The following is a 13,692-nucleotide window of genomic DNA, read 5'->3' as shown; positions in this document are numbered from 1 at the left end:
ACGAAGGTACCAAATTGTCGGATTAATTTCCAACAAAGTGAAGGCGGCTAGAATTAAAAATCCACCAAAGCTTTGGAGCTACTTCGGATTGTTGCAAAATTACCAACTCCACCAATAATTTTTTTATAATGCAAAACTAATCATTGAAACTAGAATAAAACTTTATAATATTTAATTGAGAGAAATTTAAAGTGGCTAATTGTTGCAAAGTAGCTATAATTGAGAGAAATTGAGAGAAAGAGAAGAGTGAATTGGAGTGGATTAAAATTGGAAATGGAGAGGTGTTTATATAGGGGTAGGGATGGGTTAAAGTGTTAAAAAAATAAGTTTGGGGGGTTGGGGGGCCAAAAGGGGAGTTTGGAGCCTTTGGCAACGGCCATTTTTGCAAAATGGACCGTTGGCCAACGGTCCAGCCCAGTCAGCAACGACACTTTTTTAAAAAAAAAAAATTTTTGATCGGTTAACCGGTTCCGATTCCGGTTTACCGGTTATCCAGTCCCAAAAAATGCAAACCGGACCGGTAAAAAATCTACGGTTAACCATAACGGTCAAGGTTTAACTGGATCCAGTTCTTACGGCTTTGTCGTCAAACCGGACCGGTTGATAGGCTTAGGTACAATTTTTGGAGTTTATGTTATTTTTGGTCCTTTTCTAGAGTTTGGTGCAATTTTTCAGTGCAATTTCTATTATTTTTTGTGTTGCATGTGTTTAGGATTTGATGGAACTTTTCTAGTGTTTTTTATTAAATCTTTTTTTAATAGTTCCAGTCAAATCTAACCGATAGCGTTCATTAATATTTGATGGAGATTGATGGAGATCGAAGATCTTGCATTTTTAAGTGTTTTGTTTGTCTGGATTTGAGTGAATTGTTTGTGTATTTTTTGAGAAAAAGCGGTCTGGATTTTGAAGAAGATGGATTTGTAATGAAATGGTGAGACAGTTTGTTTACTTGAGAAAATGCAAAAATGGTCCCTTATGTTTGTGAGTAGGTTCAAAATAGTCTTTAAACACTTTTGGTCATTTAAGTTTGTTAAAAGTTATGTTCCAATACTTTTGGTGGTGGTCAAATTTTAACAAATTTTGTCCGTTAGATTTGACGGGATCTTACATTTAGAGGTACAATTTTTGGTCCTTTTCTAGAGTTTGCTGCAATTTAGTTATATTTAGTCTATCTTTTTGTGTCTAGTACAGTTTTTTATGTTGCGGTGTCTAGAATTTGATGGGATTTTCCTTGTGTTTTTTACTAAATCTTTTTTTTATAGTTCCCGTCTAGCAGTGTCTAGGATTTGATGGAATTTTTCTATTGTTTTTTATTAAATCTTTTTTTATAGGTCCCGTCAAATCTAACAAATAAAGTTGTTAAAAGTTATACTCCAATACTTTTGGTCGTTGTCAAATTTTAACAAATTCTATCTGTTAGATTTGACGGGATCTTACATTTGGAGGTACAATTTTTTTTTGCAATTTATGCTATTTTTGGTCCTTTTCTAGAGTTTGATGCAATTTTTCAGTACAATTTTAGTTATTTTTAGTCTATCTTTTTGTGTCTAATACAGTTTTTTATGTTGTGGAGTCTAGAATTTGATGAGATTTTCCTAGTATTTTTTAATAAATCTCTTTTTTATATAGTTCCCGTCTAGCCATGTCTAGGATTTGATGAAATTTTTCTATTGTTTGTTATTAAATCTTTTTTTATATAGATCCCGTCAAATCTAACAAAAAAAAGTTCATTAATATTTGATGCAGATTAAAAGTGTTACTTTTAGCACGCTTAAGAAACCAAAATTGTCCAAAACGTACTTTAGGAACTATTTTGAACCTGCTCCCAAAAATAAGGGACCATTTCTGTCATTTTCTCTATATTTATTTAGTAGAGATTAGCTGGGTAAGAAACTTTTAACGAGAAAAAGCAGCATTTGTTTGGATTGAGAGTTGTGTTTTGAGGAAATGCAGTGAGTAATGAAGATCTGTATGTGAAATGAAAATTTCCAATGAAATCAACTTCACTGTCTGTTTACAAGAGTTGAGTATGAAGACATTTTAAGGAGAATATGACCAAAATGGTGCTTCATGTATGTGATTTGGTTGCATTTGATCCTTTAACATACAGACATAATGAATATAGTCCTTAATATATTATATTAAGAAGTGCCTAATTTTGATCCTACATACCATATCAGTAAAGGCAATTAAGCAGCGGCGGAGCCAGAGCTCCGGGTGTGGGTTCGGCCGAACCCAGTAGCTTTTGTCCGAACCATATATTTGTCTTAAATTTTTTGTCAAATATGTACAAATTATTAATTACGAACCTAGTAACTTTAAAGAATTAGAACCCTGAACCCACAAGCTTCGGATCCTGGCTCCGCCTCTGCAATTAAGGGTCGTTTGGTACGCGGGATAGGATAGACAATGATATCCTATGGTTTGAATATCCAGTGGGATAAAATAATCCGGATTAATATTCATAACCAAACACGAATAAAATAATTCCAGCATTTTACCCCGAGATTGTAATCCTTATCCCACCAACCAAACGACCCCATACTATTTTTGCTATTAAAATAAAGTGAGGCCCTCGACATTTTTCTTCGTATACAACCTACTTAGCTCAGTTGAAGATATTCTACATTTCCTTCCATACTCCATTGAATATACGTTTCCATAGAGTTATAATTTCATCACATTTTACCACTGCATCCAAAGTTTTCTCATGGTTCTTTCAAGTTAGGTTAGAGATCTTGATGTGGGTTTTGAAATCGAATTGAATAACACAAGAGGTACATTTGTTTTGTTATGTATCAGCTCACGTGAAATCCACATGTAGGGTTTAGCCATTGTGGCGGAGTGTGGTGGTGTGCGGGAGGATTACGGGAGGGCGTACTTATTATCTAATAATCATAATTTATCCTTTATCATATCTTTTTACGATAGCTCTATCTCGCACCCCACTTTTCTTGTAGGTTTATCTTTTAAATTGTTGATATGTGACATTATGTAATGACGGAAACAATACAATCTATATATCCAAACATTGCATTAATCAAAATAATACAGTACGATACAATACAATACATTATGAAATAATACGTAACAAACATCCAAACAGAGTATTAATGAAATCACTCTTCAGTGTCTGTTTACTCCATAAAGAAGACGTTTTAAGGGGAAAATTATCAAAATGGTGCTTAATGTATGGGCTTTGGTTGCATTTGGTACTTAATGTATAAACATGATAGAAATGGTCCTTAATGTATTTTAGAAAGTGAATAGTTTGGTCCTATGTTATACATTAGTAAAGACAATCGCTATTTTTGCTATCAAAATAAAATGACTTCTTGGGCATTTTTCTACATACATAACCTAGCTACTTAGCCTAACATGAGATATTTTAGGTTTCCTTTAATATTCCATTGAATATATATTCTCCATAACATTATAATTTCTTCAAGTTTTACCTCTGTTTGAAAAGCTTTTCCTTAGCTCTTTCAAGTTAGGGTTAGGAATTTTGATGTGGGTTCTGAAATCGGATTGAATGATGCAATAAATACCTTTGTTTTATAATTTAATTATGAGCTAACAGAGTGTTAGATAAAATGGTCAAATACTCGAATCTTCATGTGTAGTTGTAAATCTACATATGATCGCGAAATGTACTGCATCCAAAATTAGAGCGAGTTTGCCGGCGGAGTACTGACTCCACATTTTTGAGTGAGCTGGGGAGTAACCATCTTATAGACTAAACTAGTTAGAGGTTGTCGCTTCCGGTCGAAGCTAGAACTACAAAAGAAGGGCCAAAAAATGTGGCAGCGAACCACGGGGCCTCCTACCAGTACAGGGAAAATGAAAGTGCGCTCATTCGAACCAGCTGAAAAGGCCCTTTCCCTTTTTAATAACAATACATAAGGTAAGCTCTATAGATCCAACCTCGTCAAGGGGCTTTGATGCCCTTTGTATATATTGGGTTGTTGTCTATGGGATCCTCGTAGTAGGCTAGACGAAGATCTAACTGAGAGAGGGCAGCCATTAGACACAACAGGTTGGGAAAGCAAGAGAACACTTCGCGTTTTCTTATTTTCTTCCCGCCCTTGGAATAGTACAAAAAGAGAGATTAGCACTATTGACTCAATGATAAAGCACTAACACTTTTCTCGTTGGTACTCTACATATTGGCAAGGGAAGTAGATACATAATTTTGAGTGTGAATCGGCAAGGACTAAAAATCAGACAATGACAGAGCGGCATACCAGAAAATCGGCCCCTTGTCTCTCTTAGTTGGGATTTATTGTTATGCTAGCATCCGTCATGTTTCATCTATATGGCAAGTATAGATGTTTAGAAAACTTATATTTTTGGTGTAAGGGCAATATGTTAAATAATTCGACATGTTTTTTTTTTGGAATTTTTGGGTCCTCATAATGTCATCTGGTTTATTATGTACATATAAGATGCTCTACCACAAGGGAAGTGAAGATGTTAGCTGCCAGCCAGTGTCACCTTAAAGGACTCATTTGTTCCTCCAGGTTCTCTGCACAGTCATGGACAGCTGAGTAAAGTGTCATGAAGCAAGATGGTAAACCTGGAGCTCTCCACCAGCAAGCAGACCTGGGGAAGGAAAGGACTGTAATACCAGAGTTAGATCCGTTCCAATTCTTGGTTTACCTAATAATTTGCCCCCGTGTTACGTTATACACGCTCCAATTGCGTTGAGGGGTGGGGAGGCGGAGGGTGTTATAGTATCCCAATTGGTTGAGGGGTTGTTGTCACTTGTCATCTTAAATGGTCTTGGACGATCTTCACGTCCTGAACTAATTATTGGATCTAGTTAGGCTCAAGATCGATCTTCTTAATAATATATGCTCTTGTAGTCATAGAGAAGTTTGGACTCGAAGTAGTGATCTTTTGTGGCGATCTTTTGAGAGAACTAGTGTGAAGAGTGAAATATGCAGGGAGAAATAAGTCTCCAACATTATTTTTCGTGTTGAGGCCTCGTTAAGGAAACTTTATGCAGGACCAGTAGGAATGCTACTAAACATTTCACGGGCTACTCTCCTCAGATTCACTTCACGTCTTTGAGCTTCAGCTATTAGATTCTTAATAGTGATTATAGATATTATTTCTTAATTGTCTGTTTTCAAGATTTAGCTTAAATGGACGCAATGATTTAGTTTGATTATCTTAGCTTTATGTAAAATCTCTCCACCGATCTTTTACTTTTACACGTACAACATCTGAAAGTGAAATACAAGAGATCTTTACAGAGTTACATTCCTCTATTCAAATCGTAAAAGATGACATTGAACTATTTCTTCATTATTCGATGAATCTTTTTTCATTTCAATTCGATCTAAAATGATAAAATAACACTCAATAGAATTTAAACCTACAACATTTGGTTTTGGAAACGCGAACTACATGGGATTATGAAAAGGTGTTCAGTGACCCAATTCGGTCAAAGCAACTAATCTACATGTGATAACTTCAATAAAATGTTTGATTTTAAGTTGATTTCAATAATCACTTGCTAAGATAAACAAGTTCGGTAAACGTTTTACTATCCGAATTAAAAAAAAAAGACCAATAGTACATCAGCTTATTTTCCGAAAGCTCTATGTTATTGCTGTGCCTCTGAATAATGGGGAAATGACACAAAGCGCATCACTAGAGCAAACCAAGGCGCAATTAGCTGCGAGGAGAAAATTATAGTGCACATCAATATAAAACTTAGCATAATAAGTTAAGATCAAAAGAGGGGTTAAAATTGTCCGTTTGACCTTTAGGTCACGAGTTCAAGCCATGAAATCTAATGTTTGCTCAAGGTCAGCTGCCTACATTACACCTCTGATGTTTGCCCAAGGTCGGCTGCCTACTCATACCTCCCACCCCTTAGGTGCGGCCCTTTCCGGACCCAGGGTGACCACGGGATTCGTGCACTGGGCGGCTATATTTCTATAATAAGTTAAAAGATCAAAAGCATTCTCCTTTTCCCTCCTTCAGTATTCCCGCTCTAACAGATTAATTGTACAACTTTTCAGCCCATTTTCGGAGCAGACAGAACATCTAAACAGAAACAATCGTAGCACCATGAGCAGCATTAAGTTGCATAAAAGCACAGGATTCTAGCAGTAACCTCTGTACAAAAGAACAGCTTCTTAGAGTTGAACACAATTCCATTGACATCTGACATCTCTCTGGTTTGAATTATCTACTTGAAGTAATAGCAGCAGAAATTCATGTAGAACAGGGACTTTGCCATGTTGATAGGTCAGAAAGAAGATCTCGAAGCTGATCAATCAGAAGCTTGAGTTGCTTGTTCTTGTCTATGAGCTCCTGCAATTTAAAGAACAACAGTATGCTTAAACTCTTGATCACATTAGCAACCTGATTTGTTCACAACCGCCACAACCTACTAGAAAGTTTATATGCATGAGCTCATGTAAAATACTCTCTACCTTCCATTGAAGACTTTTCACTGACGCTAGGGGGGGAACCAGGGACATGAAGCAAAGAAAACATGATTTGACAAAAACTTAAACAATAGGAATATAATTATTTAATTTTTTTATTTGACTTGGATATTAATTATAATACAAAAGCACTATAAAAAGTACAGTCACGTTGTTCAGATTTGAGGTTATGAAATATATTGAGACTTCTGAAAGTTTGTTACTGTGAGACATTATGGGATGTCTGCAATGGAAATGTGACATTTGCGGTATACCTCGATGTTTGTTCCAATGAAGACGAAATTACCCAATGGATCAAGGGAGAAATCTGTCATTGTTCAAATGTTGGCATACACATTTGTTTCTCCAACTTCCACCCACCATGCACTCCCAAAAGCAACAAAAATCCAAGATATCAAAATTTGATACGTTATCAATACCTTTTTTAATGTAGAGACGCGGCCCTCCAGCTGCTCAATTTCAGCTTGATCTGCAGCAGATAGTGAACCAGTAGCAGAAGCAGCTTCCAATGCTTTTGCCTAGCTAACATAGTCAGTAAAGAATGTGAAGTATCATACAACAAGTGAACAATTTCCCAGAACGTCCAAGCAAATATAACTTTGTTAACCATGAGACAGAACACAAAGGAGAATTTGACAACTTGCAATTAAAATGGAGCAAATACTCAAAAGTATGAAGTTGTTAAAAGAATTTAATAAACTCAAATGATGTGAAGTCACACGTATGTTGAGCGACAAAAAGGAAGGCAGGGTCGGTGATAGATATGTCAAAACAGAAGAATAGTAACAACTAACAAAATTCTTAACTCTTCACCAAATGCTCCAAATGTAAAGCAATCCATATACCAAAACCAAGGACCAAAAGGTGATTATAGTGTTCAATCCTTCTTGAAAAGGATAAAGCGCAGTAGTTTATTAGCTTGGTATACTTACACCCAGGAGCATTTGAACAGCTGAAACAAGAACAATCGGAACATACCCAACCCCCCCCCCCCCCCCGGGCCAAAGTTCTACTACAACCAACGAAAGAGATAGATCACATCTTGGCCAAATGTAGGTCCCAAAACGAAATAAGAAAGAAATAAAAAAGAAAATCAGGCTCTCAAAGCAAAAGAAATAAGGTTCGGGACATTAAAGATTATTTGGATCATTGTTCCAATGTATCTTAGCCTCAGATTCTTCCCCGTTGGCCAATTAGAAGATGAGGCAGCGCCCTTTCTCCTATTGATTGACCGTCACCAAGCGGCTGATAGATCCTGGTCTATATCGTAGTCTGCTATTGATATAACTACATGTGTCTTACCCAGATCAATCACCAAATTCCTTTCACATACAATTTACCTTTACCGCTACATAATATCTTTTTGCTGCTCAGACTCGATGATGATTTTCTTTCCTGTAGTTACTCCCAAGGAACAAACTTCTCGAACATCTATTTTAGTTGCATTCCCAATCAAAACTACACCCGTCTTATTCGACGATCATGATACTTCCCAAAAATCGAAATTCTTCACTATTTTTGTTCAATATCTAACAGAACACCACCACCAGCACCACCTATGCCTCAACCTCAAGCTAGTTGATGGTGGGGTACTTGACTTTCCACATCCATTGGGCTCCGTATGGAGTCACTTCATTCCAATACTCAATTTTGGGTCCTCTAACACTAGATGTTCTCTACATTGGATCCAAACTCGATATGTTCGCCTATCACATATCGCGCGTTGAACTACCTTTGGCATTGAACACAAAGCCCTTGGAGCATTTTCCGCCTTCTCTTTTTTACTTCCAGCTCCTCATTCATTTACATAACAGACTATAGCATAACAAACTTGGACATACTATACACACAATGGACCCTAACTAGTAATGATCTGAACCCAATAGTTTCGGATCGAGCCATAGTTGATTCATGATTATATCAAGCAAACTTTTGCTTGGATCACTATCATGATCCTACAAAACATAGATATTGCACAAATATTTAGGACTTCAAAACAAAAATCTATTTGTCGGGCTTTCTTTTTGAAATTGGTAACTGTATTCTATACATTTGAGCAAAACAGTACATAGGTTGTACTGAAACCATATTTACAAAAGTACTCCAAGATTCTACTGTTTTAAGCCTATATTGAATCTAAAACATCAATGATAGTAACAGTATCATCTGAGTGGACCTGATTTCACCAACAACAAAGCAGTAAGATACAATTCAGCTTGCCCTTCTGCACACCATTCTCTATGCTATCAAAACACCTAGAGTTTCTCTCCTTCCAGATTGTCCACCATATGCTATCAAAACAACTTGAAGGCCGTCTGGTGGTACTGAACTGTCAAAATCAGCCTTGCTAGCATGAGATAGGGTATGCTACCCTAGAGTAGCAGGTGGTTTAAACATTTTGGATATCGCAGCTTGGAACAAAGCTGCAATCAGGAAGCTACTGTGGAACTTATGTAAAAAAAAAGGATAAATTATGGGTGAAATGGATTAGTTGCTACTATGGGAATAACAGGAACTTCTTTGCAAGTATCCCCAAACAAGCATCCTGGATTGTCCAGAAGATCTTGAAGGCTAGCAGATATTTTACTGAGGCAGGCTACTTGGTGACAGAGATACAAAATACAGAGAAGTACTCTACAAAACAGTTTTACCTAAGGATAAGGGTTGATTTCCAAAAAGTGAATTAGAGGAAACTAGTGTCCAATAACTTAAATTTCCTAGAAGGATCTTTATCCTAAGGCTGGCTGCACATGAGAAGCTATATACAAGGGATAGACTGTTCAAATTGGGGATAACCAGGAATCAAAGGTGTCCATTATGTGATCAAGCTAATGAAAGCTCACATCTGTTTTTTGCATGTATGGTGTAATCAAAGATTTGGAATGTGGCAAGGCATCACTAGAATCCCAGGGAACTGGGAAGCTGAACTACAATGGGCTGTCCAATTTGCAATGCGGAGGAGTTCAAGAACTGAGCTAAACAGAATGGTACTTGCAGCTACAGTATATACTATATTTGGAAAAAGAAGAACTATAGAGTATTCCAAGATAAGCAGCAGAATTCTGAGTCCTTGATTAAGCAGATAGTTCAAGTCCATTTCAGAGGAAGTTTGAAGATGCAGACAGCAAAGTGGCTAGAACAGTTCAATTTTATCCATCTTAGCATAGAAGTTGTTCTAATAGCTACTCCCTCCGTCCCAAAATAAGTGTCCCTTTAACTCATTTCATGTCCATTAAGAAATCAATAAATACAAAGTATAGTTTACTAAATTACCCCATCTGACTATTAAATGTTTCTTGAGAATTGAGCACTATTAATAAGTAGTAGTTCTTCAATATAAGGATATAGTTGGAAAAAATACTACTTTTTGTAATGAATTCCTAAAGCGACTGTTATTTTGGGACAATTTGTTTTGCTAAAACGACACTTACTTTGGGACCAAGGGAGTACTAAGGCATGCCTCTGGTGTGGAGCATGATGCTCACCAGACAGTCTCTTTGATGTACAGATTTCTAATTTGGTAATAAAGTTAACCAGTTACCAAAAACAAATATTACACAAATACAAAATTTTGAAAATAACGGGTCAATACGGACTACAATTCAAATAATAGTATCACGAGTTCGAATCCTAACAACAGGAGAGGGAAAATAACGAAAGAGAAAGGGAATACTACTATGTAGGTATATAACAGTCAATTATATAACAGTCAATTGGACTGGCACAGATGCTGCACATGCTACTCGGGAATATTGGACTGAATTGCAGCAGAGGTTTCCTACATTCCATCCTTGAGGACAAGAATCATCTTTAGCAAGGGTATTGATGCAATTTGAAGGCTGAAGATGCAAGCTTAAGACTGAAGTGACGTGGCAGCTGACATGGAGTTAGTTACAGTTTGTTAAAGCTGCTAGTTGTTAATTGTGCTGTAAATTGAGTTGTAGTCGAGTATTTACTGAATTTAGGGATTCTATTCTTGATTCAATGATTGTATAAATACATTATACTCTTGTAGTTGAAACCATTCACGATAATAAGATCTAACTCTTCTCTCTTCATCTACAAATTCTCTCACGCTACCTTTCTCGGTTTAGCCTTGAACTAGATGCAATCTTCTTCGAGTTACGACTCGTAAATTAAATAATGCCATTCGATTTCAACTGATTGTATCGTACTCTTCTATCCTAATCCTAAAATTTTGCTTGGATCACTCTACACAATCACAAATTTTTTTTTTTTAAAAAAAATGCATTTCTATATGTAGAATTAATTACCTTCTGAGAATTAGGAATAGCGGTAAGAACAGAACGCAAGGAAGCAACATATATATAACGCAACCTCAATTCATCAAGTGCACCGCCACCAATACGCACAATACTACGTGAATACTTAAAAATTCTACTCCCTCTGTCCCAATTTGTGTGATATACTTTTCTTTTTAGTCTGTCCAAAAAGAATGATACATTTCCTTATTTGACAACAATTTAACTTTAAACTTTACTTTTTACGCTTAACGAGTTGATCTATATCCCCACAAATATCTTTGGCTTATTTTAGACCACGAGATTCAAAAGTCTTCCTTTATTTCTTAAATAAACTCTGCGCCCAGTCAAACTATATCACATAAATTGGGACAGAGGGAGTACTAAGGTTACTGACACCACTCAGCTACCTACAGCCCTTCTACCCTAATCCTCGACTTTCTATCTAGGGTCATGTCCTCAGTAAGCTGAAGACGAGTTATGTCCCGTCTAATCACCTCATTATTACACAATCACAAAATTTAAAAAAAAAAAAAAACAAATGCATTGCTATACGTAAAATTACAAATTACCTTCTGGGAATTAGAAATTGCGGTTAGAACAGAACGCAAGGAAGAAACAGATGACTTATAACGCAACCTCGATTCATCAAGCGCACCGCCACCAATATTATCCATATGTTGCGCTGAAGGATTATTAGAACCCGAAGAATTATCAGACGAAACGTCACCGTTTAAATGATGTCCGTTACTCAAAACGGCGCCGTTAGAAGTAACGGTATTTGGAGTAGTAGTGGATGACCAAAGTGAAGGGTTACAGAGTTCATCGTTCATAGCAGAGAGGATTTGATGTGCTGCTTCTATTGTGTCTTCTAAATGCTTTTGTCCTTCTACTGCTACTTCTTGTATCGTTTTAGGGTTTGTTGATTTGTTGTCTTCCATTTAGAGGGAAATGTGAACGGTTTTCGAAACCCTAGATCGATGGAGGGCGGCGGTAGTGGCGGCGATGGGCGGTGCGAGGAGTTTTTAAGAGTTTAGTTAACAGAAAATGACAAAATGGTCTCTTATTTTTCGGTAGTACAACCCCAGCACTAATTTTGTATCGTATTTGAAAAAAAAGTGGAATAAATTTCTATTTTATCCCATTAATTTTGGAATTATTTTATTCCATCTACCAGATGGGATCAGGGGCGGACCCATATAGTAAAATTTTGGTGCTCGAACACTCATTAACAGTGTCGGATACTTTATGTAGACATATAAAAAATATTAAAATTTTGATATAAAATAATAGATAGCACCTAAGATGTAATAAAAGATCTCGGTGTTCCAGCTAAAAGGTGGTAGGCAAGGGCTAAGCCGTGGAGGAGCTGAGTTCGAATCCTACTCTCAAAGCAATATATTTTTGTTAATTTTAAGGTGAGCACCCAGGCCCATTAAATTCTGGATCCGCCATTGGACGGGATAAATTAGTTGGGATTATAATCTTGGGACAATTTTTTGCACGAATTGCCCTTCTTTTGGGGTGGTCTTTAAATTTTGCCCCTCATATTTGTGTTCTTTAAGTTTTGCCCTTCGCTGGATACACCGGCGCTCTAGGTTCGAACCCCCGGTTTAGGCATAAAATAAGAAAATAATTTCGTGAAGACGTGGGGAGAGTGTATGCGGATCCGGCATACAACATTTTAAAAACCAAAGTTATGCGGAAGGTGGGCAGATTTGCCTTGAGACATTTTTTTTTTTTTTTTAAACTTTTGAAGACACTTTTAGTTAAGGCATACTTTGGTTATGCCTTAATTAAAAGAGATACCCCATAGCATAGCTTCCTTAAGGAAAAATTTTGCCCTAAGGCAAAACTAAATTATGCCTTGAGAAAAGTTATGCCCTCCGCATAACTTTAGTTTTTCCTTAAGGAAGTTATGCGGAGGGGCGAGACTTTGCCTTGAGACATTTTTTTTTTTTAAACTTTTAAAGGCACACTTTTAGTTAAGGCATATACTTTGGTTATGCCTTAATTAAAAGTATGCCCATAAACATAGTTCCTTAAGAAAATTTTTGCCCCAGCAAGGCAAAACTAAATTATACCCGAGAGGAAAAGTTATGCCCCTCCGCATAATCCAGCTTTTTCCTAAGGAAGTTATGCGGAGGGCGTACTTTGCCTTGAGACATTTTTTTTTTTTTTAAAACTTTTAGTTATGCATACTTTTGCATGCCTTAATTAAAAGCCTCATTTCCATAAGGCATAATTCCTTATGAAAAGTTTTGCCCCATAAGGCAAAACTAAATTATGCCCCCCTCCGGCATAACTTTAGTTTTCCTTAAAGTTATACGGAGTACAGATTTTCACTGCTTTATATTATTTTTTTTTTTTTCAAGGCACACTTTTAGTTAAAGCATACTTTTGGTTATGCCTTAATTAAAGTACGCATAAGCGCATAGTTCCTTAAGGAAAAGTTTTGCTCCATAAGGCATAACTAAACTATGTCTTGAGGAAAAGTTATGCCCCCTCCGCATAATACTTTTAGTTTTTCCCACAAGTTATGCGGAGGGGGCAGACACTCCCTCCACCTTTTGCGAAATTATTTCTTTATTTTATGCTTGAGCGGGGGTTCGAACCCAAAACCTCGTATCCAAGCTAAGGGCAAAACTTAAAGACCACAAATATGAAGGCAAAATTTAACGACTTAACATAAAACAGGGCAAAATTTAAAGACCGCTGAAAGAACAGGCACCGCGAATTGCCCATCTTGGGATAATTTAGTCCACGTACCAAACGATAAGTGTTAACTAGAGAGTTTTAGTTTCTTAATTTTGCTTGCTAATGGTGAGCACTTTTGATTTTCGTACAATATTATTAAATTTTGATTGTTAAATTTTAATCTGAATTTTTAATCCTTAATTTTGTATGCAATTTAGAAACACTCATAACCAATATATGTACATGAATAACTAAGAGACTGTTTGGCC

The 13,692-nt window shown here is 36.5% G+C and overlaps 2 protein-coding genes across 2 annotated transcripts in view; both read right to left on the bottom strand.

Moving 5' to 3' along the window:
- The window catches only part of LOC132045745 (uncharacterized), a 46,890-nt gene that overhangs the window by 23,435 nt on the left and 9,763 nt on the right, over window positions 1-13,692 (bottom strand). The window lies entirely within an intron of this gene.
- On the bottom strand, window positions 5,563-11,746 carry LOC132045727 (mediator of RNA polymerase II transcription subunit 30). Its single transcript, XM_059436301.1, has 3 exons — window positions 11,299-11,746; window positions 6,884-6,982; window positions 5,563-6,327 (listed from the first exon to the last, which is right to left on the bottom strand). Exons 1-3 carry the CDS (start codon window positions 11,665-11,667, stop codon window positions 6,229-6,231), a joined length of 567 nt encoding a protein of 188 aa, XP_059292284.1. The 5' UTR covers window positions 11,668-11,746; the 3' UTR covers window positions 5,563-6,228.

This window comes from Lycium ferocissimum, unplaced genomic scaffold (assembly GCF_029784015.1).
Source record: "Lycium ferocissimum isolate CSIRO_LF1 unplaced genomic scaffold, AGI_CSIRO_Lferr_CH_V1 ctg78, whole genome shotgun sequence".
In the NCBI taxonomy this organism is placed as follows: Eukaryota; Viridiplantae; Streptophyta; class Magnoliopsida; order Solanales; family Solanaceae; genus Lycium; species Lycium ferocissimum.
This window is presented reverse-complemented; position numbering and strand designations above follow the sequence as displayed.